The 25,262-nt window shown below is 48.9% G+C and overlaps 9 protein-coding genes across 9 annotated transcripts; 5 read left to right on the top strand and 4 right to left on the bottom strand.

The window, feature by feature from the left end:
* Window positions 1-852: 852 nt before the first annotated feature.
* Window positions 853-1,526, top strand: BJ212DRAFT_1448285 (uncharacterized protein; the record flags this gene model as incomplete). Its single annotated transcript, XM_041338520.1, has 2 exons — window positions 853-1,151; window positions 1,352-1,526. 2 exons carry the CDS (start codon window positions 853-855, stop codon window positions 1,524-1,526), a joined length of 474 nt encoding a protein of 157 aa, XP_041190506.1.
* A 1,432-nt stretch (window positions 1,527-2,958) lies between these two features.
* Window positions 2,959-4,383, top strand: BJ212DRAFT_1276967 (glycoside hydrolase family 18 protein; the record flags this gene model as incomplete). The annotated part of the gene is made up of 5 exons (XM_041331320.1): window positions 2,959-3,119; window positions 3,181-3,268; window positions 3,322-3,467; window positions 3,518-4,157; window positions 4,213-4,383. The coding sequence occupies 5 exons, from the start codon at window positions 2,959-2,961 to the stop codon at window positions 4,381-4,383; spliced, it is 1,206 nt and encodes a 401-aa protein (XP_041190505.1).
* An 880-nt stretch (window positions 4,384-5,263) lies between these two features.
* BJ212DRAFT_1372250 (magnesium transporter NIPA-domain-containing protein) lies at window positions 5,264-8,266 on the bottom strand. The gene is made up of 15 exons (XM_041336327.1): window positions 8,060-8,266; window positions 7,880-8,008; window positions 7,804-7,828; window positions 7,719-7,751; window positions 7,644-7,672; window positions 7,487-7,591; window positions 7,412-7,439; window positions 7,230-7,356; window positions 7,049-7,169; window positions 6,948-6,999; window positions 6,854-6,901; window positions 6,790-6,795; window positions 6,707-6,730; window positions 6,624-6,652; window positions 5,264-6,570 (listed from the first exon to the last, which is right to left on the bottom strand). Exons 1-15 carry the CDS (start codon window positions 8,159-8,161, stop codon window positions 5,518-5,520), a joined length of 1,911 nt encoding a protein of 636 aa, XP_041190504.1. The 5' UTR covers window positions 8,162-8,266; the 3' UTR covers window positions 5,264-5,517.
* Window positions 8,267-9,449: 1,183 nt separating this feature from the next.
* On the top strand, window positions 9,450-14,385 carry BJ212DRAFT_1276847 (uncharacterized protein; the record flags this gene model as incomplete). The annotated part of the gene is made up of 5 exons (XM_041331308.1): window positions 9,450-9,853; window positions 9,905-10,104; window positions 10,150-10,307; window positions 10,358-12,000; window positions 12,054-14,385. The coding sequence occupies 5 exons, from the start codon at window positions 9,450-9,452 to the stop codon at window positions 14,383-14,385; spliced, it is 4,737 nt and encodes a 1,578-aa protein (XP_041190503.1).
* A 245-nt stretch (window positions 14,386-14,630) lies between these two features.
* On the bottom strand, window positions 14,631-18,091 carry BJ212DRAFT_1448281 (glycoside hydrolase family 2 protein; the record flags this gene model as incomplete). Its single annotated transcript, XM_041338519.1, has 11 exons — window positions 14,631-14,725; window positions 14,777-14,990; window positions 15,047-15,773; window positions 15,892-15,949; window positions 16,002-16,161; window positions 16,214-16,516; window positions 16,572-17,291; window positions 17,342-17,404; window positions 17,470-17,619; window positions 17,715-17,851; window positions 17,902-18,091. 11 exons carry the CDS (start codon window positions 18,089-18,091, stop codon window positions 14,631-14,633), a joined length of 2,817 nt encoding a protein of 938 aa, XP_041190502.1.
* A 1,098-nt stretch (window positions 18,092-19,189) lies between these two features.
* On the bottom strand, window positions 19,190-20,330 carry BJ212DRAFT_479047 (Glyoxalase/Bleomycin resistance protein/Dihydroxybiphenyl dioxygenase). Its single transcript, XM_041343309.1, has 6 exons — window positions 20,034-20,330; window positions 19,920-19,979; window positions 19,832-19,856; window positions 19,670-19,774; window positions 19,388-19,610; window positions 19,190-19,333 (listed from the first exon to the last, which is right to left on the bottom strand). Exons 1-6 carry the CDS (start codon window positions 20,154-20,156, stop codon window positions 19,294-19,296), a joined length of 576 nt encoding a protein of 191 aa, XP_041190501.1. The 5' UTR covers window positions 20,157-20,330; the 3' UTR covers window positions 19,190-19,293.
* Window position 20,331: 1 nt separating this feature from the next.
* BJ212DRAFT_478993 (methyltransferase domain-containing protein) lies at window positions 20,332-21,928 on the bottom strand. The gene is made up of 6 exons (XM_041343308.1): window positions 21,616-21,928; window positions 21,522-21,553; window positions 21,328-21,459; window positions 21,187-21,275; window positions 20,720-21,130; window positions 20,332-20,669 (listed from the first exon to the last, which is right to left on the bottom strand). The coding sequence occupies exons 1-6, from the start codon at window positions 21,849-21,851 to the stop codon at window positions 20,526-20,528; spliced, it is 1,044 nt and encodes a 347-aa protein (XP_041190500.1). The 5' UTR covers window positions 21,852-21,928; the 3' UTR covers window positions 20,332-20,525.
* Window positions 21,927-22,334, top strand: BJ212DRAFT_1372227 (uncharacterized protein). The gene is made up of 3 exons (XM_041336326.1): window positions 21,927-22,064; window positions 22,120-22,135; window positions 22,199-22,334. The coding sequence occupies exons 1-3, from the start codon at window positions 21,950-21,952 to the stop codon at window positions 22,260-22,262; spliced, it is 195 nt and encodes a 64-aa protein (XP_041190499.1). The 5' UTR covers window positions 21,927-21,949; the 3' UTR covers window positions 22,263-22,334.
* A 690-nt stretch (window positions 22,335-23,024) lies between these two features.
* Window positions 23,025-24,042, top strand: BJ212DRAFT_1277133 (ribosomal protein S2, flavodoxin-like domain-containing protein; the record flags this gene model as incomplete). Its single annotated transcript, XM_041331336.1, has 3 exons — window positions 23,025-23,160; window positions 23,241-23,882; window positions 23,936-24,042. 3 exons carry the CDS (start codon window positions 23,025-23,027, stop codon window positions 24,040-24,042), a joined length of 885 nt encoding a protein of 294 aa, XP_041190498.1.
* Between the last annotated feature and the right edge of the window lie 1,220 nt (window positions 24,043-25,262).

Genomic DNA, 25,262 nt, shown 5'->3' with positions numbered 1-25,262 from the left:
TTAGTGCAAGTCTTCTTATCCAATAGCAACCATCCGATCGTAGTTAACCCAAGTTGATCATAGGTCAAAGTGAAACGGGCATTTACATTCGAAGAACTTCAATCAGGTGCATACTTCAATTCTTTGGACGAATCAGATCATCAATTCTTTGGAATGTACGGTCAACCTGTTCTTATCCCGTTCCCCGAAGATTCGGATCAAGGTGGTTGGAGCTTGCAAGGCCAAACCCACATGCATCCAGGCAACGATTCCTCATCGTGCTTGACTGCCACTCAGTATGCTCCTCATGGCCATCCATCTTCCTTTCAGATCTCGAAATCATATACACTAGTCAACTCTCTCGGACACTTGTCTACTTCAACGTCTTCACAGGCGCCTAGCGGTACACGTGTTTCTGCTACAGTTCCTGCTGCAGGGCACAGTGCCGTGAACCCCATGAAACACAATTCGAGTTTGACACAGCAGGTGAGTCTTCTATGAAGTCACTAGTGCCCTATTTTTGACCGCATGATTGTTACTTATAAGGCATGTGGGGGCCTTTCATATCCCTCGGACTCAAGTCCCGTCTTGCATCATTCTCGACAACCGGCGTGTGTGTACAATGGTGCCATCTCAGTGGGGGCACTAAGTCCCATGGTCCATGAGAGTGAAGATATAAAACCAAACCTCTTAACATTGGACGCCGAGCCGCCTATGGATCACCTACCATATCCGCCTCCCGTTCATTCGGTCCCCCCTAATAAATTCCAACCCTATTCACCTCGGGATACAATGTCACATTCTCCCCCTCCGTACTCCCCTCGTAGTGCGACTTTCTCGGCTACTTCGCATCGTGATGCATCGGAAGCCCCAATGACTGTCCCTAGCCAGTCTTACATGTTCGTCGAGGTCGAATCACCCACTCCAGCATTCATTCATACAAACCAACACCATTACCACTCCCCAAGCGAAACTCCATCGCACCCTCATGGCGAAAGGACGGGATCCCCTTATCAGCGTTCACCGTCCCCGAGGGGGGCATTACGAATATCGCCGCCACCGCACCCCAAACGATCGATGGATAAGAAACCGGCGCTCGCATGCCTATTCTGCCGAGGCCGAAAGATCGCATGTGGTCCACCCGTTCCGGGTAGCAAAGACAAGACATGCAAGTGAGTATCACGGTCCCCTCACCCCATTCAGGAATGTACTATTATGTGTTCCTTGCTTCTTCACGCCTTATCGGCGTGGTAACGATTTGCCGGTTTCGTGCGATTGATTTCTCAATTAACACCACTTTTCTGTTCGCTGATATCCGCGCCACCATCAATTATTTCGACACTTGGCTGACTTTCGTGTCTTTGTTTCCCAGTCAGTGCGCTCGTAGGCATTTGAAATGCGAGTATCCGCTAGAGTCGCGTCGGGGAATGAGGAAGCGCCGGTCGCTGATTCCCCGAGGAAGCGGCTCTCCGCCACCCGAGATCAATACAGGGAGTCCAAAAGTGATAAGACCGGGTCGGAAACGATCTGTAGACAAACGGCCATAGTCCCCGTTCCCTGATCTGCCTTTTGAGTCTTTTCCTTGGATAATTTGTCCCGTCCATTCGCATTGCTCATCGCCGTAATGGTGTGAATCGGTTATTGTATGTTCGTCACATCTGCATATTTGCATGTTGTCGTCGCTATGCTTTCGTCGCTTTCGTTTCGCTTATCCCATTATACCTCATGTATTCGGTCAACGCTGTTATTTAGTTTACTGGCTGGCTGTCTCGCACATAGTCATTATGTAGCTACGTGGAAGGACCTGTACTCCTTTGTGGTGGTGCGATATCCGTTTGGTATGTCGACGACTGACTCGAACATGATCGGTTGGTTTGACATTCGGTGTGAAGCACTCGTCTGTCTTTCCGCACCATCTTTTGTCAAGCTGGTAGCCGACCTGCAGGTCCTGACAGGCCTCGCGAAAGATCATCCTGGGCCTGTGACGAATTCATTTTTTTGACCCCTGTGCGGGATGAAAGCCTACCTGTGAGACAGTACTTAGGTTGAAGCGCTTTATCCCCGAACATAAATAAGGACAAGTGTGTATATCACCTCGCACGCATGCTCCGACATACCCGAGGCCTACAGGATAATACCATACCGGAGGCCGGTACTCCCAAATATTATTTATTTCATTACCAATACCATATGGATAACGCATGCAGAATGTTCATTTAGAAACACTGCGAGTGACTCAGGTCGGACCAAGATTTTCTAGAGGCAAAAACCACACGATTCACTCATCTCTGGGCCTGGGCCCTACGATGTACGCATGCATGACAGGGGGGTAGCACTTCTAGAACACTGCTAAGAAATTACGCCCAGGTCAACAATCCCCATCAGTACAAACACTTCCTAAGAGACGGTCAAAGCACAAAACCCACTTCCCCTATGATGGCATGCATGAAAATATATGTGGCTGTGCTAAAATAAGTACTTCTCAAGTTCGTAAACGTACGTCAGTATCGAGACTAATATGGATTTGTCGAAAATGATACACCCAATGGTACCGAATATCCCGTTAGGCTGCAGGAAGGATCGCTTGGAACTCGTATTTGAAGCGAAATTACATGATCATTGACCGCTAAGGTCCAGACCGGACCGTTTGATCACTTGCCACAACTTTGAAGTTGGTGAGTACTTCGAGTTGAGGTATCAAACTTTGCGGTTGTTTCAAGTGCTGATTTTGCCCTGTGCAGGTTGTTTCATGTCGTTGCAATTGGTGCATGTCATGATTCATTACAAGCATGGACGTCATTTTTTTCCAATTGGAGAAATATTCGTTCATTGTTGAGAGATGACAACTTCTCTCGGGTACAACTCTGCGCTTACTCGGATCCCAGCCATTGCTACCAGTCATGGTGTCACCCAGTATAAGTACAGTGCCGAGGTCATTTTCGCTGCTTACGGGAACACACCTTTTCAGCGTCGTGCACCATGTTGCTGCTGCTAGCGACCTCCCTTACGCTCCTGTCTTCTGCTTATGCATCCAAGGTTGCTGGTGCCTGGTATGCTGGCTGGCATGCCACTGGTACTGACGCATACCCGCCGTCTGATATCAGTTGGGACAAGTACAACACGATGTATTATTCTTTTGCGTGAGTGGAGGCTACCATGCCGTGGCAGACTATGACGACAATGTTGATGGACCATTTCTAGAACAACAACTTCAGATGTGAACAGTTTATCACTTGAAGGGTCGGATGGCGAGTATCTTCCTGCCTTTGTGACAGAAGCACATGCACACGTAAGAATGATAACTCGTGTGCATGTTTGATCACTGAGCTGATGTCATGTCAGGACGTTGAAGCCCATATTGCTATTGGAGGTTGGGGTGGCAGCATTTACTTTTCTTCCAACGTCGCAACAGCGAAGAATCGCAGTGCATTCGTGAACACTGTGATAGACTTTGTCGATGAGTATGATCTGGATGGTATCAACTTTGAGTATGTATGTCAGCTATCATATAAATATCTCCGACCCACCTTTGATTTAGCTGGGAGTATCCAAATAAACAAGGCATTGGTTGTAATATCGTCAACTCTGATGACACCGCCAATTTTCTCTCCTTTCTCCAGGAACTTCGCGAAGAGAGCTGCAATCTCACCATATCGGCAGCGGTGTCTGTGACACCATTTCGTGATTCCAATGGCAACCCGTCGACTAATGTCTCTGCCTTTGCAGAGGTTCTTGACTACATTGCTATCATGGACTATGATATTTGGGGTTCATGGTCCTCTAGTGTTGGCCCTAACGCCCCACTCGATGATTCCTGTGCGAGCTCATCTGAGCAGCAAGGCTCAGCTGTTTCCGCAGTGAAGGCTTGGTCAAATGCAGGCATGCCCCTTGATCAGATTGTCCTGGGTGTTCCGTCGTATGGACACTCTTATAGTGTCAACTCCTCTGAAGCATTCGTGTCGGGCACGAAGACGCTAGCCGCTTACCCCGCCTTCAATTCATCTAATCAGCCCGTAGGGGATGCGTGGGATAATACCGGGAGCGTGGATTCCTGTGGTGTTTACCAAGGATCTGGAGGTACCTTCAACTTCTGGGGACTGATCAATGGTGGTTTCCTCAACTCGGAAGGTACGACTGCCCAAGGTATCTACTATCGATTTGACTCCTGCAGCCAAACGGTGCGTACACCCCTGAACAAGGAACTATTTCCGTTCCTGATGGACTTGTTGTCAGCCCTACGTTTACAACGAAACGTCCGAGGTCATGATTTCCTATGACAATGCAAAATCGTTCGCAGCCAAGGGCGCATACATCAAAAATACTGGGCTGCTGGGATATGCTATGTGGCAGGCCGGTGGAGACTACAACGATACCCTCGTCGATGCCATCAATAGCGCTGTATAGGCTCGTCCGCTCTTTTGCACAAGTATACCCATATACCCATATACCCACACCATGGATTACCCTCTTTTGTTGTCTTTTGCCATGTCACAGCTACCCTATAACCATGTTGTTTTCAAAAGCTAAGATACCCTGAATGACGTTCCAAGACGGGGAAGACTAGGGTTGGAGGTTGTCCAACATGACGGACTCCTGAAAGGTTAAACTTCAAAGTCATGACACTTACATGATTTGGACAAAGTTGAGTTTGGCTGCTGGTGGCTGATGTATACTTGCATGGCCAGTATCGTGTACTCGATTTCTTTCGTCTTTCCGCTTCTATTTACTTGTGGAGCTGGATAAATAACAGGTCCCGCCTTTTACCACACTGTTCGGGCGGAATAAGGGCGAGATACCCCCAGAATGGCAAGAAACTCACGATTGGGAGTTCGCTGCTTCTGACGACCTCCCTGCAGGCCCGTAGCTGGCGACTAGCTATGTCTCACATTTTTTAATACATTGTACAGTTTTGTGGTCATACAAGATCGCACAACAAGTGTGCACAAATTTGACCAGCCGCGACATGTGGGCAGGCCCATGAACTATCGCTGTTTGACAGCCACGGTAAGCGAGCTACTAGCTGGAGTGTGCATGTGCAGCATAGTATACGGCGGTTTACAGGCAGAACGCCTTTGCCAATTGATCAAGAATATTTCGCCCGACCGAGGTTATCGTAATAAGCAGGACTCTTTTGTTCGTCCAGCAAATAGAAGCGATAAGAGAAATCTGGTCTATTGATATGAAAGTAGCTGTAATACGTTTCAAAAAGATTTGCCATAGTGTACCAACTTAGCTGTACTTACTTATTGCAGTTTAATTACACGGTCATCCATGGCCATAGCATACGACTTTCACAATAAATGGTCCTCAAGTTGTTCACCACTGTAATTGCGTGGGTTTTCCGCAGTTGCGCCCTAAGCTTACTCTGGAGGTTTGCAATCAATGTGTTACTATGTGATCCATCTCATCTTATGCCTCTACTCGGCATTCAGAAGCTTGAGCGTGCAAGAAGTTCCAGATGCAAATAGATACAACAACTCCATCAGTCCAAGATGTCTAATAGCAAAAAGCAGTCCATTTCTGATCGTACACCCCTTATCAAATCCATGTCTTAGAACTAGGCTTCACCAGCCTAATTCCCTGGGCCGGAGGCGATGAATCTTCGACCTCTTCCTCGGACATCTCCTGTGAGGTCCGCTCCCACAGGCTTACCCTCTCCTCTTCGTCATCTAAACCTCTTGGGTATCGCCGCGACTGGCCCGCTGAAGAGCTACGTCGTGTGCGTTCCGTGGAGCGTGCATCCTCCTGGCTCCGATAGTTTCGCGGAGGAGAGTTATTTGGTAGCATGTCAGACGACGAGGGGAATCCGGTCATCGTGGGAGTTGTTGGGGTTTCAAATGGATCGCTTTTGATTGGATTGTGGTACATTGTCGACACAGTGGGTGCTGGTGGCTCATCATTTGCACGTGGTGGTACAACTAGCGACTGCGAACTACCCAGCATTAACGAAGTGTCGGTGCTTGGTGGTGGAGGATACAGGAATGATGAGTTTGTTTGTATTGGCGGTGTGGAGTGCACAGCGTTCCTGTGTTCATGCGTGGCATCCGCATCTCCACTACCTGGCGGGCGGTACGAATGCACAAGATCTTGCGATCCAAATTTGATGGCTGGTCTCCGCGGGCTGTATGGTGTTGTTGATCTAGACGATAGTGACGACGCGCGATCTGTCTCGGACAGCCGCGGCACAGGGGCATCATATAGCTGATGACGTGTCAACCCATCATACGCGTTATTCGTGTGCGTGGAAGGAAGACCGTCATCTGGACGCGCCTGAAGAGAGGAGCTCGCGTGCCTGCTTGATTGGCTCATCGTCCGTGCTGAACGGGCGCGAATGATGCTGCTCATGGTGCCGAACGTGCCACGTAACGCTTCGATGCCGGCGTTTTCCATACCGGCAATACCCTTCTCCTCAGCGTCTTCCGTGGGTGCGCGAGAGGCTTGAAGGAGCATGGTGGACCGCCGATCGAGCTTCAGATGCGTAGGGTCGATCTTGGACATTTGGAGGATCGTGATGCCCACGCATATTGTGAGGAAGGCCAGGACAAGGGTAAGAATTTGCGAGACAGAGGAGCTGAGCCCTTGGAAGAGGACCTATAACGATAGGTAAGTGATCAGGCGGTATTGATAACTGTGGCTGTGCGCACGATGGTTGTGACCATTGAGCAAAATGAAACTGTTTGAAGGGGTTAATGTCAATCAGTAACGTGACTGGCCGTAAGTCACGTACATAAAACGTAGTACGTGGGCGTTACTACGATGGTTCAGATCAAATCAGTCGGGCGGTGAGTGTTGGCGGGAAAAAAACCTTACCCATAGCTGCAAAGTGTAATACTTGAGTCCAAGCACACACATATATAATTATTTTTTCACTCACCAGTATTGAATAGCGCAAGGGCAATATTCAGGTAATAAATTTCCGTGACTGCGTCGTGTTAGTACAGCGAAAGGAAGGCATATTAAGGACGCACGTAGTGTTATCACCACAAAAGCCATTAAAAAGTATATAAACCAGTTTTTGAACTGTGGTACCATCAAATACTGTGACATCATGATAATTGCAACAACTTGCCTGATTATCTCCCATAATGGAGGTGACTATGGCTGAACCGAGCCCGGTCGTGACACTCACACTGATGCCGCCGATAGTGCTGCACACAGATATATACCAGAGCATGTTGTTCTTGCCATATCTAAAAAGGAAAAGATAAATAGAGGGAAAAGAAAGAGATAGCATGTGAAATGTGACTGACTTGGGTCCGAAGTAAAAAATAATAGAGAGGGCGATAATGATCAGGACAGACATGTACCCGAGGAAACCAGGCGCCAAGAAGAGTTTCTTAAATTGCTCTATCTCACCAGGTGTTTGCTCTTGTGGGCCTTATACACCAGAAATAAGCTTTGGTATATGATACACATTCGGTATACTGCTTACCGTTGAGAGCAATGATAGTGGAACCAATCTGGCAAACGTTGGTACATGAAAAGACAAGAGATTGGTGATGCTTACAATACAGAGGGCACAACCCAGCCATCCGAAAAAGGTAAGTTTCTCGTTGAGAAAGATGGAAGATAGGATGGCGCATATTACAACAGATAGTGCGCCCATAGGAGTCTTGGGACGTCATGGTGAAGGTATGACAGATAATGATTTGTCTCAGACGCACCACAATAAGTGCTTCAACAAACGCATATGCTTTGCAGGATCAGCATATAATAGAGTTAGAGTTCAAGTGACATACCAACAAAATTACACAACTCTCCACATATCATCACTTGGTGATTCGATGTTATGCACAGCGCAAGTAGCAGGACACGGGAACTCACTTGTCATTCCTGTCCACCATAATGGCTTTGAGAGCAAATGTCAATAACAGGCCGAGGGGTGGCGGGGATGGCTCACAGATTTGAGGTACGCGACACCTTCGCCTGCTGCATGCCCGGCCTGCGAGCGCATCAAGCCCTTTTTCTTGAAGACGAAACTGGAGCCAATCAACAAGCCACTCGTAACTGCGAGTATTATTCCGACGACCTGGGTTAATGAACTGAGGCTGGGCAGTAAAACCTAGAATGAACCGCCTACTTTAAGGCTCGAGGGTAATTGAAAGGTAGTGCTTGAACCAGAAGTAGTGGCGGGGGACGTCACAGACGACACTGAGGATGAAGGCATCGTTGTGGAGGACATGGTCGTGATGAAGCCCGCAGCAATTGGGGCTAGCAGTGTCGTTGTTATTCTGGAGTTGCGATGCACTCTCCGAGCCAAGCCCCGTCGGCCCGGACCAAAACCGGAGTGATGACGGAGTAACATACCATTTATGAATAATTAACCTCCGTACCGGAGGAATCCGGCAGATACTCCGACGGGTGTTGTAAAGAACCCAAAAAGGAAGGATTATGGGGAACGGAATAATATTAATATCGTTCTCGGGCAAACGCCTGTGCAAGGCTGTTGGGTAGTTTGAAAGTCCTGGGATCCAGCCCGTCCTGAACTGGGAGTCCTGTAATTAGTCTCGCCACGCTTTTTGGTGAGAAACCTGTCCTTAGTTTCTTTCTGATCTTCATCTTTGTTCTCTTTTGTCTTTCTAGCGACCCACTCTCAGGTTGACGCTAGGTCACCGTTTGCCAGCGTGCATCTTCCAGCTCTGGGAATCATCAAATACAGTGTCTGACTAGAAGCCGCTCTCATGGATGTCATTTACCTTCCTTCGAATGACCACGGGTCTGACACAGAGTTGATTCTTTCCGAACCATCATCTTTTCCAGAGCAGGATGCCACAATTCAATTCTCGCATCAACGTTTTGTACCCTCAGATTTTCTGAAACCAGAATCTGGGGACCACCCAGAGATCGCCCCCTTTCTTACTGAAGAGCCTGTGAGTCTTTCCACCCCCTCGTGATCCACCGCGTGCATCGGGCGCATCGTATCTTCTAAGGCTTGTCTTTGATGCTCTAGTGAACAAAATTAAATATTCCTTTCTTTATAGTTTACTTCACCAAGCCTTATCAAACGTTCCTTGGGTTTGAGCAAGGCGTCATTCTCATCCCTCACCTCTTCTCGGCAAGGAAGTTCCAGCAGCATCCTCTACCCCAACCGTGGAGGAGCCGAATCACAAATTGACTTCTATGGTCAGCCGCTTTCCGAATTCTCCTTGCGCGAGCAGGGCAGTTCGAGCGATCTCCGCAGAGGCAAAATGAAGAAGTTGACCGACATCCTCAAGAAGCGCAGCCGAGGAAGGCTCTCCTCAGACACAGGCTCGTCATCCCAGATAGCTTCAATTTCTTCGTGTGCCTCCGCTTCAACAGAAACTTTCATGAACCCCTTCGTTCCAATTCCCTCACCAGTACTCAAGAAAGACAAGAAGGAGAAAGGGCGACAACCAAAGGGACGACCACCTCCTAATCCACCAAGTCCTCCATTGTCCCCAGAAAAAGGTTACGAATTGATGAAGATCGACCTTGAGTCAATTGCGCACATGGAGGGTATCGTCAATCCATCCCTTTCCGGGCAGAATATTGCACCATCGAACGTTTCTCCATCAAGTACAGTCGACCCAAGCACTACCAGTACTTCTGGAAGTAGCTGTCAGCAGCCCCCATCACCCACACCCTCCACCTCCTTCGTGTTCAGCAACCCACATCCGTTTTCTTCTACTTCTCCTACCAGCAAGCGAAAAGCTTGCATCGATTTTCGAAAGCTATCTCCAAAGAGTTTACCCCCTTTAGTTGGACCAGAGGAGCTGGACATGTTTGGAGTGACTGCCTATGAAACACCTCTGTGGACCGCTCCAGATAGCTGGGCTGTCGAGAAGGACGGTGAGGAGGAGGCAGATGAAGGGGGCGACTCGAGCTCCGAAGAGAGCACGAGGGATGCCACATCGTCTTTCAATAGCTCGGGACTTGGTTCGAAACGTAAATCCCGTCGGAAAAGCAACCACCCGCGTAAGCTGTCCTCTCGCGGCAGCAGTGACCGCGTCCGCGTCCGAATATATCGCGCGGACGGATCATATCACGTTGCCCCAATCTCAATACACTCCACCGTTGCGGAGCTCACCCCGTCACTTAATCAGAAGCTATTTGCGCATAAGGAGCGTGAGACACATAAACTGTATCTCAAGGAGAGAGGACGAGGTACGTCTTACCGTTACGCTTGCTTGTGTTTCTCACTGTTGTTAGAGCGTGTATTGGCGCCTACTGAGAGGCCAGCTGCCATTGTCATTCGCCGGTTGGAGCAGGCTGGATACGACCAAGCGGACAGTCTTGCTTTTCTCGGTGCAGAAGACATGACCTTCCTCATGAAATTCGTTTATAAAAGTCAACTCCTCGGCCCAGCAGTAAGTTGTCCAGGAAAACATTATAATCCGACTTGACTCCTTGCTTTCAGGCTGAAGACCTTACATTTGATACATTCGACCTAGTCGACCTGACAGGCTGTAGTCTACCCACCATACCCATCGTCCTCCATCAAAACGCTGGCTCGATCGTGATCCTCAATCTCTCACGTAATCCAATGGTTGAGATACCCCTGGATTTTATACAGTCCTGCACTACCCTCCGCGATCTCAAATTGTCCAGCATGGCGATGAAGAAAGTGCCTCAGAGTGTTCGGCACTCCACCAGCCTACATCGCCTCGACCTGTCATGTAATCGCATCGTGGACTTGGATGATGCTGGTCTCGACCGTATACCTGAGCTCTCAAGTTTGAGGCTCCAGAATAACAGGATAGAGCAGCTGCCCTGGTATTTCCCCCGCCTCAAGTTTCTGAACTTCCTAAACATCTCAAACAACAAGTTCGTGAACGTGCCTAGCGTCATCTGCCAGCTGCCCTGTCTTGTTGAGCTCGATATGTCTTTTAACATGATCACTGAACTTCCGGAGGAAATTGGTCGCCTCACTACTCTCGAGCGCCTGATTTTGATTGGGAATCAGGTGGTCAAGTTACCGGAAGAATGCAGGAATCTTGTCAACCTACAGTTACTTGACTGTCGAAGAAATAACATATCCGACATTTCCATCGCCTATGCCCTACCCAAACTCCAAACTCTTTATGCCGACCATAATTCCGTTCACGCCCTTCATCTGTCCATTGGTCCCAACCTGACAGTTCTGGACGCCTCCCACAACGATGTCACATTCCTCAAATTTGCTCCTAGCTCTCCACCGCAAATATCGCACACCCTCACACTGCTCGATGTCTCCTATGCTAAACTTTCCTCTCTTGATGCATTCGATTTCTCTCAGCTTCCTGCCCTTCAAACTCTGAAACTTGACCACAATGAACTCCGCACGCTCCCAGACTCCCTTGGCGAACTCTCCCATCTCATACATCTTTCCTGTTGCGACAACAAACTCGTCTCTTTACCCTCCACTATCGGCCTCCTTCAGCGCCTAGAAACCCTTGATGCTCATAACAACAGCTTGACGGAGCTACCTGTATCCCTCTGGAATTGCGCATCGCTAATCCATATCAACGTTACCTCAAATCTGCTTGCTAGTTGGCATGATCCTCCTGGAGATAACTTGATTGCACCGGCGCCATCTGGAATAACTCTCGAGATCCCCTCATCATCATCATCAGTCGGCCACACTCCAAGAAAGCCCTCTAATGCTACATACACTATGTCAATACACAACGTACCTGGTCGACCACTCCCGCCCCTCGCTTACTCTCTCGAGCGACTCTCAATCGGAGAGAACCGTCTGACAGAGGAAGCAATCCCTCCGTTCACCATCCTCAAGGAGCTCCGTGTCCTCAACTTATCCTTCAATGAAATTCAAGAACTACCATCTTCCTTCCTTCGCAATCTACAGCAGCTGGAGGAACTGTACCTTAGTGGCAACCAGTTAACGAGTATCCCCACCGAAGACCTCGTGAAAATGACCAGATTGTCGGTATTGTTCTTGAACGGGAACAAATTCCAGACGCTCCCCGCTGAACTGGGCAAAATTCCCAGTCTGACTATCATTGACGCCGGCAGCAACCTGTTAAGGTACAACATTCATAATTGGGAGTTTGATTGGAACTGGTATGTTTCGACCATTTGAACGTAGATGACTAGTTTGCTCATGGTGCCGACAGGAATTTCAATTGTAACTTGAAGTACCTTAACTTGTCAGGGAACAAGAAACTGGATCTCAAGCAGAACAACGGTGGAAAGCGCGTGGTGGATGAACATGGAAGAGTGCTTTCCGACTTTTCTCGACTATCTCAGCTCCGTGTTCTCGGGTTGATGGATGTCATGACCACTTTCCTTCCCAATATTCCCGAAGACTCTGACGAACGACGTGTTCGTACTTCTCAGACGGAAGTTAACGGAATGACATATGGCATTGCTGACACCATTGGGAGGAATGGGTACCTAACCACGCTCGATCTCGTCCTGCCCGAATTCAGAGGGAAGAAGGATGAGGCACTGTTCGCAATGTTTGGGCTTACTAAAGCTCTTCCCGGCAACAATACTCTGTCGAAGTACCTGCACGACAATTACGCCTCTGTCTTTACTGAGCAGCTTCTTCAGCTGAAGAAAGACCAGAAAGGGGAGCGAAGAGATGGCGTACCGGATGCAATAAGGCGCACATTCCTGAAGCTGAACAGGCAGCTCCACGACAAGCTCTACTCGCAGCCATCTCGTAAGATGTCCCAAGTCAGCTCATCTACCACCGGTCCTTCTGGACCCGATTCTTCTTACCTCCGACAAGGAGCCTCGGGCATCGTGGTTTACGTGGTCGGCAAAACGCTGTATGTTGCTAACGTTGGACATGCCCTTGCTGTCATCTCGAGCCAAGGGAATGCAAAACTCATTTCTAAGAATCACGATCCTTATGACCGGGATGAGGCGAGGCGCATCCGGCTCGCAGAGGGCTGGATATCGCCGACGGGGCTCATCCATAACGAGGTTAACACGTCTCGAGCTTTTGGATATTTCCACGACTTTCCCGTTGTCAATGCTCGACCCGACATCTACGTTCGCCAGCTAACCGAGCTCGACGAGTTCGTGATCATCGGCAACCATGGACTGTGGCAGTATATATCCTACCAGACCGCAGTCGACATTGCTCGCTCGGAAGCTGACCCAATGATTGCGGCACAGAAGCTACGTGACTTTGCCATAAGCTATGGCGCGGATGGAAACACCATGATCATGGTAATATGCGTCTCCGACCTCTTCCGCTCTCGACAGCCCATAACAGACTCGCTCGTGGATCCAGAGGTCTACAGCTCTATCAATAAAAAGAGGGCAGGGAAGAAAGCAGATATCATTGATCGCACCATTGCTCGCTTAGAAGGAGAGGTTTCACCGCCCACCGGGCATCTCTGCTTAGTATTCACCGACATTCGAAATTCAACACAATTATGGGAGGCAAATGCAGGCATGCGCACAGCAATGTATATTCACAATGACCTGTTGCGACGACATCTTCGAACTTGCGGTGGTTACCTTGTCAAGACGGAAGGCGACGCATTCATGTGCTCCTTTCCGACCACCCTTGCCGCGATGTGGTGGTGCCTCATCGTTCAGCTGCACCTTCTCCACGAACGCTGGCCGCTGGAGATATTGGAGTGCCCTGAAGGTAAAGAGGTGTTTGATGAGCATGGACAGCTTCTTGCACGTGGCCTTTCAGTCCGCATGGGCGTCCACTGCGGTACTCCAGTGTACGAACCAGATCCTACCACTGGTCGCATGGACTACTTTGGGCCCATGGTCATTCGAGCCGCTCGTATCAGCGGGCTCGCGCTGGGTGGGCAAATCATGTGCAGTGCTGATGTCGTTCGCGAATTGAATGCCAAGATCTTCGAGAATGGCCAGGACACGGAGTACTCAGAGTTTCAACCAACTCAGGCCATCGAGGCGATCCGCCAAATGCAGATAGCTCTTGTCCCTGCCGGGGAAGTGAAGTTGAAGGGGCTAGAGATTCCGGAGATGGTTTCCCTCGTCTACCCAGCAGCCCTCTTAGGCCGTCAGGACTTAGATGCGTCTGGGTCGCATCTGAGCACATCCACATCCACAGCTCGAGTCCAGTTGAGCATCGCTCAAGTCAGAGACTTAGCTATGCTATGCCTGCGTATCGAGGCCCTGACTTCAGGCCGCATCTTTCGTCCTTGCTCCGAACAGAAGGAGTGCGTGTCTGACAATCCATTGGAGCCTCTCTCCGATGAAGACGTCTTGGAGCCTTCGGTGATGTATGGTGATCCGAACTTGCTTCTCCCCCCGATGAACGAGAAAACATCTGATCTTGAGATCATGATGCACCTCGACTCACTATCCTTGCGGCTTGAGAACGCTGTTGCGTGTCTGGCTCTCAAGAAACTATCTGACAAATCGTCCGCCATTGTGACAGCCCTAGAAGGCCATGAGGATATTGACGAACGGACGCTTCATTTAATAACTTCGTTGTTATCTCGCTGTTGACATTTTTATGGTGATTTCTATCTCTCTTTTTCACTCCTCAGCTGCATCACTTGTACTGCATTTGCATTCAAACACGTATATATTACTTGCACACCTTTGTTATGCATATTAATGGTCTGTACAATTTTTATACCAGTTCGTCTCTGCGCTATCAAGAGTGAATAACATTCATTCAGACATACAATTATTTGCTAATAACCTGGCGCTTGCAGACCTAGTCAGTGCACAAATTTCCAGACTAGGCATTAAATATGAGTGTTATTCCACAACGACCTCACTACGAAGTCAGCGGGATCAGGATTTTGGACAGTCGCAAGTTCTATATTGGATATGAATTGGACTGTAGCTGACTGTGAGTTATGCGACAACGATATGGGGCGATCAAGCTTACCAGTGCGGTCAATACCAGGAATGAGGTAGTAACCGTTTGAAGGAAGCCCAGTCGTGAGATCAAGGAAGTACCCAACCGTCCCTGAAGGGTGATCAAGCCACGTCCAAGCACCTACGCCGCCCTTGGCAGATAATGTGAACGTATAGTTGTCGCCTGCGATTACAGCGATCTGTGGGTCGACGAGGTTGGAGTAGGCGAGCGACACTGGAGTAAACTGATGTACAAAATAATTGTCAGCACTTGTTCGTACCAGAAATAGAAAGGACATACGTAGGACTCGCTGGTCACAAGTTTGTTATCCACAGTAGCGGTCACGTTCATCAGGAGCCAAACGTCCTTGGCGTTGCAACCGGAGGGCAGGATGGCATCAAGGCCGATTCCCTCGTAAATAAGCGAGTTGTTCAGAGTCGGGATGGAGAATGGCGTGGTCATCGAGCTGATAGCATTTCCACTCCAATCATACCATATCAATTGCGCGGTACCGTCAACCGTCTCCCAGCGGTCAGACGTAGCTAGTATGGTGAGCGATTCATTCCCTGGGAACCAGAAGGGGTTGATGATGACAGGGGAGTAGACAGTTGCCATGCCGTACTGAAGAACTTTCCATCTCCCAGAGTATTCAATGGCTGACCAGCTAACACCCTGCCAGATGTCGTTGAGTTGCCAAACCAAGCTTCCGAGGTTGTTCTCGCCTAAACCCGCACCACGTCTGTACCATGCGATCTCGGCAACCATATTCATGGACTGGAAAAGCTGGGTGCTCCAGCACCATTGGGCAAAGGTCTGGTTTGAGTCTGAAGTTCCAGGGGTGGGAAGCCAGAGCTCGACAGCACTGGTCATTTGGTACTGGCCTTGAGGCGCATTTGGGTTTGGCCACGAGAGATTGCCAGCAGGAGGATGATGGTCACGGGACATCACGACAGAGGAGTTGAATGCGTAGTCTTCGGGATTTTCGAGGACCTCCTTCCAGCTATAGAACGAGGGCATGGAGTGGAAACTGTAACAGCATTAGTGTAACTCCTTTCATCGACGACAGCTGCACACCCAAATTCATTGACAAAGCTGCAGTCCTCACTTCAGTCCGACGGTGTAAGAGGGTTGATGTTTGGACTTACCGACCCACAGGGTACGTTGTCAGATCGAAGGCCTCCGAGGCATTGTAGTTGTATCGCTCTGTGATGAAGGTATTAGAAAGCCACCCGATCAAGACTCACTAAGGACACACCAGTATTCCCATAGATATATCCCGGGGTGCCATTTGCAAAACGAAGGACATATGGATCGAGACTTAGAACACCGTGAGTTGTCGAACAGTCAGTGTACGGAACAGAGTTCGTCTCAGAAAGCACGATGTCATGCAAGTAATCCTGGAACATGTAAACGAACTGTGGAGCGAAAATCAGTCAGCCAGTTTGCTTTCCGCGGTAGATTGTGGACCTCATCCAGGTAATGCGTGCCATTAGCAAGGGAAGTGTTGGCTGCCATCACGATACCCTCGATTTCGTTGCCACCAGCCCACTGCACATTACTTGGGTGCCTATTAACCCTGCGAACGTTCTGACGCACTTCGGGCTCGATGGACTCCAGCAAGAAGTCGTTAACAGGATATAGTGAGTCAGAGAAGATGAGCTCCGACCACGCGAGTATACCGAGCTCGTCGCAAAGACTGTAGAAGGTATACAACCCTCCATCGGTCGCAGCATCAGATGGCTGATAAATGCCGCCACCCCAAACACGAAGCTAGGGAGCAAATCACCTTAAACTAGTCTCCCCATGACTATAAAAATTGTGTTACCATGTTTTGGCCACTCTTGATAGCACTCTCCAGGACCCAACGAACTGCATCAGGTTTGATGCGCGAGTAGAAGGGATCGAAAGGGATTATGTTCGTTCCTTTGCTGTAGAACGTCTTTCCATTGATAGCGAAATGCCATTGGTCACCAGGAGTAATACCTCGTGATGCAATCTCCTCTTCGGAGTAAGGAGTTTGCAATAGTTGAATGGTGCGGAAGCCAGTAGTGATAGTCTGAGTGATCGATTCAGCACTTGGCCCATCGCCCTGACTCGGAGATGGATCCAAAGTGACAGTTAGGTTGTAGAGCTTGGGGTTACCAAGATCAATTGGATACCATCTTTCAGGAGCATTGTCTGGGATAGACCAGTTGACACCCAGGTATATATTCTCATCAGCGTTGGCAGGAATAGGTCCGAGATTCAACGGCTCCGATATAAGCTTGAGTTCTGGGATGGATAGAGTGACAGTCGGCTTCTCGAACGATTTGATTGAGCGAATGCCAAACGTAACGTTGATAATCCAGTCTGCAGATTGATCAGGGGCAACAGATGAATTTTGGCCGTACTTGTAAATATCGAGAGAGGTTTCGTCCAAAAAGACGGAACTGCTCGTTATTACAGGGCATGGCGTAGAATTAGAAGCTGGAGATCGAAGTTCAGACTCAGAGAGTGTCACAAGGTAGGCCGGTTTGTAGACGCCGCTGGGAACGAAAGCTGGACCCTATTGATATTCAGAAAGTCGCATATATTGAAAAGAATAATGAGGCACACCCAGTCCCAGCCAAAGTCGTCATTGATCTTGCGGATCCACGCACGAACATTAGGATATTCAAACTGAATCAAGCATCAGAAGTGCCTTTAGAGATAAACTGCGCGCATACATTATCCGAAGTGGACACAATTGGAGTATTGGGAAAGTATTCGGCATCTGGTCGCATTGTCACATTCAGTCCGTAATACCATGCACTCTCGAGCGCGATCGTCAGGTTATTGTCCCCTCCAGTAGAAGAACTCAAGTAGTCTGAGACGTCATAGGTGTACCGCCGGAACTGGTTATTAACCCATGCCACGGGGTAGGCCGGCAAACGTCTAGATCATCTGCGTCAACGCACGAATAAATTTATATATGAACATCACCACAGACAATGTTAGCAATAGTGTCAATTCCATTGAAAACAAGGAGTGTCTTTCCGGACGCGTTACTCTGGTAAGTTTGGGTGAATGGAGTCAAGTCCGCGGTGTACGTCCAGTTGTCATTGATGACCCATCTTTCCGTGAACTCTGCGACGAATGAACAATCAAATGATTGATTGGCACGTCGCACAACGCACCGTTGATGCCGAGTAATGGATCATTGATGATACCAGCCTCAAAAAGATCAAGGTGAGCCTGTGAGGGCAAGTTGCCGGGCACGACAATAGAACCATTCTGGTTCTTGAGCGTCCACTGTAGCTCAGAGAGGTCAAAGACCTGTGCAACAGCCAGGGATGACGCAAGGAGCGTCCAAAGAGCAAAGCCCATCATGCACAGGGTTAGGATGCATCGAAATTTCATGGCTTTTATATAGTATCTAGATTCTAGAAGGACCGCGTGTGGACAATCATTAGTAAGAGAAGACTGCCCCGCACATACGGTGACGCATGTTTAATTAGGTGCCTAGTACCTACGTTATGATACCAGATCAACAAGAAGACATGGAGATGATGATGCATACGGTTTTCCCCATCGCCAAAAGGCCCGCAAAGGTGTGCTGATATTGTCCGCGGCCTCGTCTAATCATGTTGACAAGATATGCCGAACTGCGCTGATAGTGGACTTTCACGTCAAACACGCGCTCATACCGCTTCATACTGCTGAAACCTGGACTCCTTGCTGCAGTGAGCACTGTCGAGCCTGTCGGCTGGCTGAGAAATGAGACCGAGCCGATATGCTCTCCGTTGGGTATGACAACGCGGGGATGAAGCGTTAATGAAGACAGCGCGTACCGGGTAACCGTAGTGTAAGTGCACAAATCGGTCTGCAGCTAACTGACGCATAAATGCATGAGGCAAAATAAAGCTGGTGTCGGGGTCCTGGGTCCGGCGCGACTCGGGCCGTCACTCAGATAAGGATCAACTGATTTCGATCAATGATCACGGTGGCAAGTGCTTGCCTATAGTATAAGGCAGATATGCCAGGAGTCAGGACTCAGTACTCAGTACTCGGGTAGACCTGACTTCAAGTTGAATTCTTAGGCTGAAGCGCTGAAGTCTAACTGAAGTCATCGAATGGAGTTTATGGGGAGTCCGGCAAACCACACCTTGAACCTTGGTCACTACGATACTTCCACCGACAGTAAATTATTATTATTATTATTATTATGTGTCCAACCAGAAATCCTCGGGAGTCGGAATTCCGCCGGCGAGCCTTGGCGATAATGAGTCGCATTCCTGGATGGCCAAGTTGGAGCTGACTCGGAATGATTGATGCGGCTTAGAACAAGCTTAGAATATGCATTCACTGCAGAACCCTTCATCCCGTGACGCCCGTCAGCTCTACGATTATTCACATTCCTTGGATGTTTGACGGGCCTTTTCAAGACAAGTCACCTCTTGGACATCCATCGATCACCAATAACATGAAACTTCAAAGCGTGATTTGAAAACCAGCAGACATGGCATACTTTCAAGATGAGTACTAAGGATACAACTTGACTACTATTTCAATTTATTCACCGACATTCTCTACAAGCTCAAGGCCTGAGGAACAACTTCCACCCAGTAGCTAAGGGATCATAGTGAGCGAAACGACGTCAAGGACATCAGTAGAAAAACACACCCGTCGGGATCCAGGATGAAGGCAATGTGCCTCATCTTACCATCGGTGAGACGCTTCTTGAAGGGAACCCCGAGGCTTTCAAAACGCGCACATGCCTCCTCGATATTGTTCACGGTGATAGCAATGTGGCCAAAACCCCTGCCAGGTTCGGCATTGCCGTTGGCGTAGCCTTGGAAGTTTGGGTCGGACTCGGTGCCGTGGTTGTGAGTGAGCTCAAGGATGCCTGGTACATATGTGCAGGTGAGTTTATCAGATATGACGCCTAATAGGAGGTAAGTTTACCCTCGCGGTTGAAACGAGCCTTAGCCTTCTGCTCGGCTGGGAGCGAGGCGATCCCGTCGTGGTCAAAGGCGAGGAAGTAAAGGGTAAAGTCACCCATGTTTTGCTCTGTTGCATATATTCCGTGGTACGCTCATCAACACGAGGATTCGAAATCCATCTCACCAGAAACCAGGTCCATGCCGAGGGTCTGGAGAAGTAGTACTTAGTCAATCCAGCTGTACTACCACAGCAGCACAGCAGGATAGCTTACATCCATGTAGAAAGGTAACGATAGTTTCGGATCCTTGATACGAATCATGGTGTGGTTGAACTACGATTCATCGAGTTAGTTTTCATTCTACTAATAAAAGTTACATTTCCTCACCTTGAAGCTTTCTGTCGCAGCGGTGCGAGGCATGGTGGCTAGAGTAGTGGAGTGGAAAGTGCGTCGAAGAGTGGGAGCCCGTTTGGCTTGGAAGGCGTTCAGAAGAAAGCGGTTCAGACTCATCCAATAAGTAAATGCAAGAAAGGGGATCGTCTGACTAAGTCACAAGGCAGCGAGTTGGCCTATTTTTAATATATTTCGTCCCGCGGGGCGAACGAGGTCGGGAACTGGGATTCCGTCACTAAACTTGTCAATTGTTAATTTAGTCACCATCAGTAAATCAGGGCAGCTGCTTAGGGGTATATCAACAAGGTATCAGCGCTAACAGGGCTGCGAGGTAAATCTTGGGCTTGGTAGTTTCATTTGACCTACATCATAACAAACAAATGGTCTTGGGATCCGTTTGAAGCTAAGACACCCGCCTGTAGTAAGAAAGAAACGGAGTAAAGATCGATATAATTTATACTGTCCCTGATCGGGAGTGATAAATCTTCAATACGGTATAAAGGAATGATGTAACACGTCCGATTTTGATAAATAAAGAGTCCATCCGCCCTGCAGACTTTTAGCCGATCGCGGAGATGAAGGCCGGTTGGACACCAGCTCATGATCACCGCGAACGTTAATGAAGGAGTACTGAAAGAACATCAGTACTGATACACTGACATCGACGTAGCACCACATACCTCTATAAGATCTGGGCGAGCGCCTCTGACGAGGTTCATGTAGACAAGATTTGACTCAGAGAAGAATGGCCTCAGGCCAGCAGCTTCCAGCTTCTCCCACCACCCGAGGAACTTCGGGAACTCATTCCAAACACTGCCTGGGTACACGTGCACTTCAAGCTGAAGTTGGCCGAATGGGAGCGGTTCACCATGGAAAGAGTCGATGAAAGTTGACAACGAATCAAATTCGTTGCCCTCGATATCGACTTTGAGGATATCAATGAAATCGTGTCCATTCCTTTCCATGAGAGTACGAAGGGTGTACATTTTTGGATGGTCAGCTGCGTTGTGCTTGTCTTCATGGCCAAGTGCGTATGAGAAAAAGTGAGAGCGTGACTTGAGATCCCTGTCTTCTTCAATTTCGGGACCAAACTGCATGAATTACGTACGTCAATTCAAATAGATTAACGCTGAGCGAACAAACCTACAGAAGCGACACTGAAATCATAGCCATAAACCTGACAACCGGGCGCTGCCTTCATAAGATCCGCCTCGAAAGACGACTCGCCATTAATCCCTAATCAGCTATCAGTAATCACTATGATCCGATGCGCGGCAAATTATCGCACCGAAAGAATAGATGCTGCATTGTTGTTTGGGAGCTACACGTTCTAATCCACAAACCCATTTACCTCCATCACCCATAATCCCGACACGCTCGACGCGATGAGGGCATCTAAATGAGGGCAGAAAGAAGTCCCCTGCGAACAACCCATGAGCCCTAGCTCCACTGCCACGTGTTTCTACGAGCAGAATTACTCACAGAGCGTGTAAAACTCGCCGTGCGAAGGGAACCTACCAGTGATAGAATATCGATTGAATGTCGTCAGAGTCCCATGAGATAATTGCCAACTCACGGGTCAACCTTATCGGGTGTTGGTCCCCATTTTTTGATGAGTTGCTGTCGTCGCTGCACCATTTCTCCATAATAAATCTCTTCCAACGCGAGCGCCTCTGCAAGCGCGTTGTCCCTAGATTTGCTGAAGGCCACTGACCTAAGAGAGGGCGAGTCACTCGCAAACATGACTAACGAAATGAAAATTAATATGAGAAGAGCGACCGTAAATCGGGGGTGGCGTGCATAGAGTGCCATGGTGGTGTTGAAACCGAGAAACTTGAAGGAGCATTGCGAAATTCCGAGCTATATAGAATGTGCTGAGAATGTACAGCCACAGGTAGGTAATATATTACATGTTACTGCCAAGCCTCAGTTACCCTATCGCTGTCGCCTTCAATGAGCCCACGCTATCACCAGGCCTGGGGCCTTCAAGCTTCAAGTTGTGGTCAACCAGTTACACAACTTGGAGTACGCTCAACTTCCAAAATTCAAACACTGCCAGCATTAATGACACAGAACATAGACTCTTTGTACCCCGAGTCAGTCACTCATGACCAGGCCAGATCGCCAAGCCTCAGTACTCAGACTTTATCTATACTTAGATTTACGTCCAGTGAGAAAGTGGCCAACCAGAGCAAACCGACGCGTTCCTGGGCACCCTGCTGAAGTTGGCCGTCATCCGAACGTACTGCTAACCTCTAGTAAGAGAGGGCCATATTTTGTTGAACCTTCACGCCTGTATGGAATGGATGGTTGGCGAGAGCAGCGGAAGTAATAGTACTCACCTCATCCTACAAGAGTTTCTCTCGCAAAATGACAGGAACGATGCCAGTGACCAGTTGGTTGTGGGTTTGTGCCTCAGGCCCGGACGTGGACACTAAAAAATAGTGTTCCTGACTACAGTACTCGGCTTACTATCACACTCCAGAATGATTGACGCGTGTCGCCTAGTAAGAAACCGACTCCGGATCTTGAAGGTTCAGCGTTTCCTCCCAAGCCCGAGGAGCGCCCTTTTGCGTTCGAGTTGGCCACCATAAGACTAGACCGGCGTCGAAAGCGATGAAACATATATATAGTTATGCATCAAGGAACTCGGCAAGTGACCAATCACATGGTGTGGGAATAATGCGGTGGTTACCGAGCGGACTGTCTAAGCATACTACCTCTAAACACTGTCGAGGGAGCATAGCGAGCTCAAAGGAATCGAAACCCTCCAGCCAAACGTCGTAGCAAGTCGACGTCCAGCACAAAACTACGCTTACGGTATGTTTTAGCATCTCATTGTTCCAATTTGCGAGGTTTTCGTTGCTGGATCGGGTGGATTGACGATGTAGAAGGCGGATGCATGTATGATATTGGTGGAATATATGGGCTATATCTCAAACGACGAACATTATACTGATCTTTACTACTGTGTCCAGGCCCATCATGTCGTCAAAACTTCCCTCCGTCCTGAGCGCAACTGACGAGGAGATCCAGCTCCTCCTGGCAGCGCAATGTCACATTGGCACAAAAAATTGCGATAAGCAGATGGAGCCTTATGTCTGGAAGCGCCGCGTTGACGGTTAGTCCACTCTCAAAATCATGTTCTCGCCTCTCATGCACGAATTCTACTTGCGCTATCTTGAACTCTTGTGTGCACAGGCATCCACATTCTCAACATTGGCAAGACTTGGGAGAAGCTTGTCTTTGCCGCACGTGTGATCGCCGCTGTCGAGAACCCCAACGACGTTTGTGTCATCTCTGCTCGCCCCTACGGACACCGTGCAGTTCTCAAATTTGCTGCCAACACCGGCGCACAAGCCATTGCCGGCCGTTTCACCCCTGGTTCCTTCACGAACTACATCACCCGCTCTTTCAAAGAGCCCCGTCTTATCATCGTCACCGACCCTCGCGTTGACCACCAGGCGATTCGCGAGGCATCGTACGTTAACATCCCCGTCATTGCTCTTTGCGACACGGATGCACCCCTCAAGTTCGTTGACGTTGCCATCCCCACGAACAACAAGACTCGCCATTCTATTGGTTTGATTTGGTGGTTGCTCGCACGGGAGGTGTTGAGGCTTCGTGGGACGATCCCTCGCACTCCTGATGGCTGGAATGTGATGGTTGACATGTTCTTCTACCGTGACCCTGAAGAAGTGGAGAGGCAACAACAGGAGGAAGCACAGGCTAAGCTTGCCGCTGCCGAGCCAGAGGCCCAGGCTGGTGGTCTGTCGGAGTGGGACGTCCCATCCGCTCCTCAGCCAGGCTCGATCAACCCTGCTCTTGTCGCCCAAGACGGTGGTGAGTACAGGTGCCGCGCCGTGATATTACCTATATTTATCTATGTATTTCAGGTGCTCTCGACTGGGCAGCAGATGCTGCACCCACCACCGATTGGTCAGCGGAGCCTGCTTCAGGTGGATGGGGAGCGGAACCCACCACCACTAGCGGGTGGGATTAGGCGTCGTACACGATATAATTCTCGATGTGCATGCTTTGCTTCCTCTCCTTTTACATCTTTTGACATGCAAAATATGACATCATGGTCCCCCTCCCGTATGTGGTGTATATGTTCGCCATATTTCAAACACGAATTTCACCTCAATGCCTATGGTTTAATGGTAGCGATGAGTTTCCAGATGGCGTTCGGTACGTTTCGCGCCTTGCAAGGGTAAATCCATCTGCATTCAAACCCAAAAGGACCTGTATCTGCCATGAACAATCTTTGAGTGCTTCCACATACTTCCTCAAGCCACCTTTCAGTAATATTTTCTTTGGAACTTCAGAGCGATGGTTTACAGATGCTAGCTGATGGACTGCCCAAGAAAAATCAGAAGACTTTGTATCCTATAGGCGTCCTGAGTTTTATATTCAAATATCGTCAAAAAAAAAACCATTGAGCAAATCAAATTTGGCTACACAGCATACAAGTAAACCGTTATACAAATAGAAATCCATCAGACAGACGCTCTACTCGCTGGCTCCGGTCCACTAGACTGCAAGCAGTCGCGTGAAGGACAGAACCAAACGTCCTCGAAACCCCACGTAAACGCGAAGGCCATGTTCTCTGTCGAACGAGAGAGCGCGATTGTCATCGAGTGGATTTGAAGGATGTGGCATGTGTAAACATGCGAGACTCGAGTTAGTTTCTATAAAATAGATCCTAGCTGAGTATGTTCTAAGGATTCAATGTGTCGGGTGTAAGGTTTATATATCTTTTCGACCTGGCCCGTGCGCGACACTCCCACGGCTCCCTCATGATGGCAAGTTATACGATGACTTGACGTTGATATGGGCACTTCGCGTTCTGTTTTTATTATGATGCCCTTTGAACGAGGATAGCTATAACATCATCTGGCTGCTTGATTCTAGTCAACTTAGTATGGAGCATACAATTTGAAGTTGTTCGTGGTGCGATCATTTATCTCAACCACAGATCTGCACGATGGCTTATATAGTGTGACCTCATTGACAGCCTACAGATTACCGAGACTGTTCTTTTCCCCAACTGCACGCAGCGGGACCTCGGACATTTCGACCCCAGAATATCCTCCCCTCCGACACCATCCGAACAGGCACAGCGGCTGAGCGCTGAGTAACAAGCGCGGATGCTGGATAGCCTCGGAGGGTAGATGGAATCGAAATATTCTGCTCTTAGCATACTTACGTGGGCTGGTCCGA

Source organism: Suillus subaureus (assembly GCF_016647635.1).
Source record: "Suillus subaureus strain MN1 chromosome Unknown BJ212scaffold_27, whole genome shotgun sequence".
In the NCBI taxonomy this organism is placed as follows: Eukaryota; Fungi; Basidiomycota; class Agaricomycetes; order Boletales; family Suillaceae; genus Suillus; species Suillus subaureus.
This window is presented reverse-complemented; position numbering and strand designations above follow the sequence as displayed.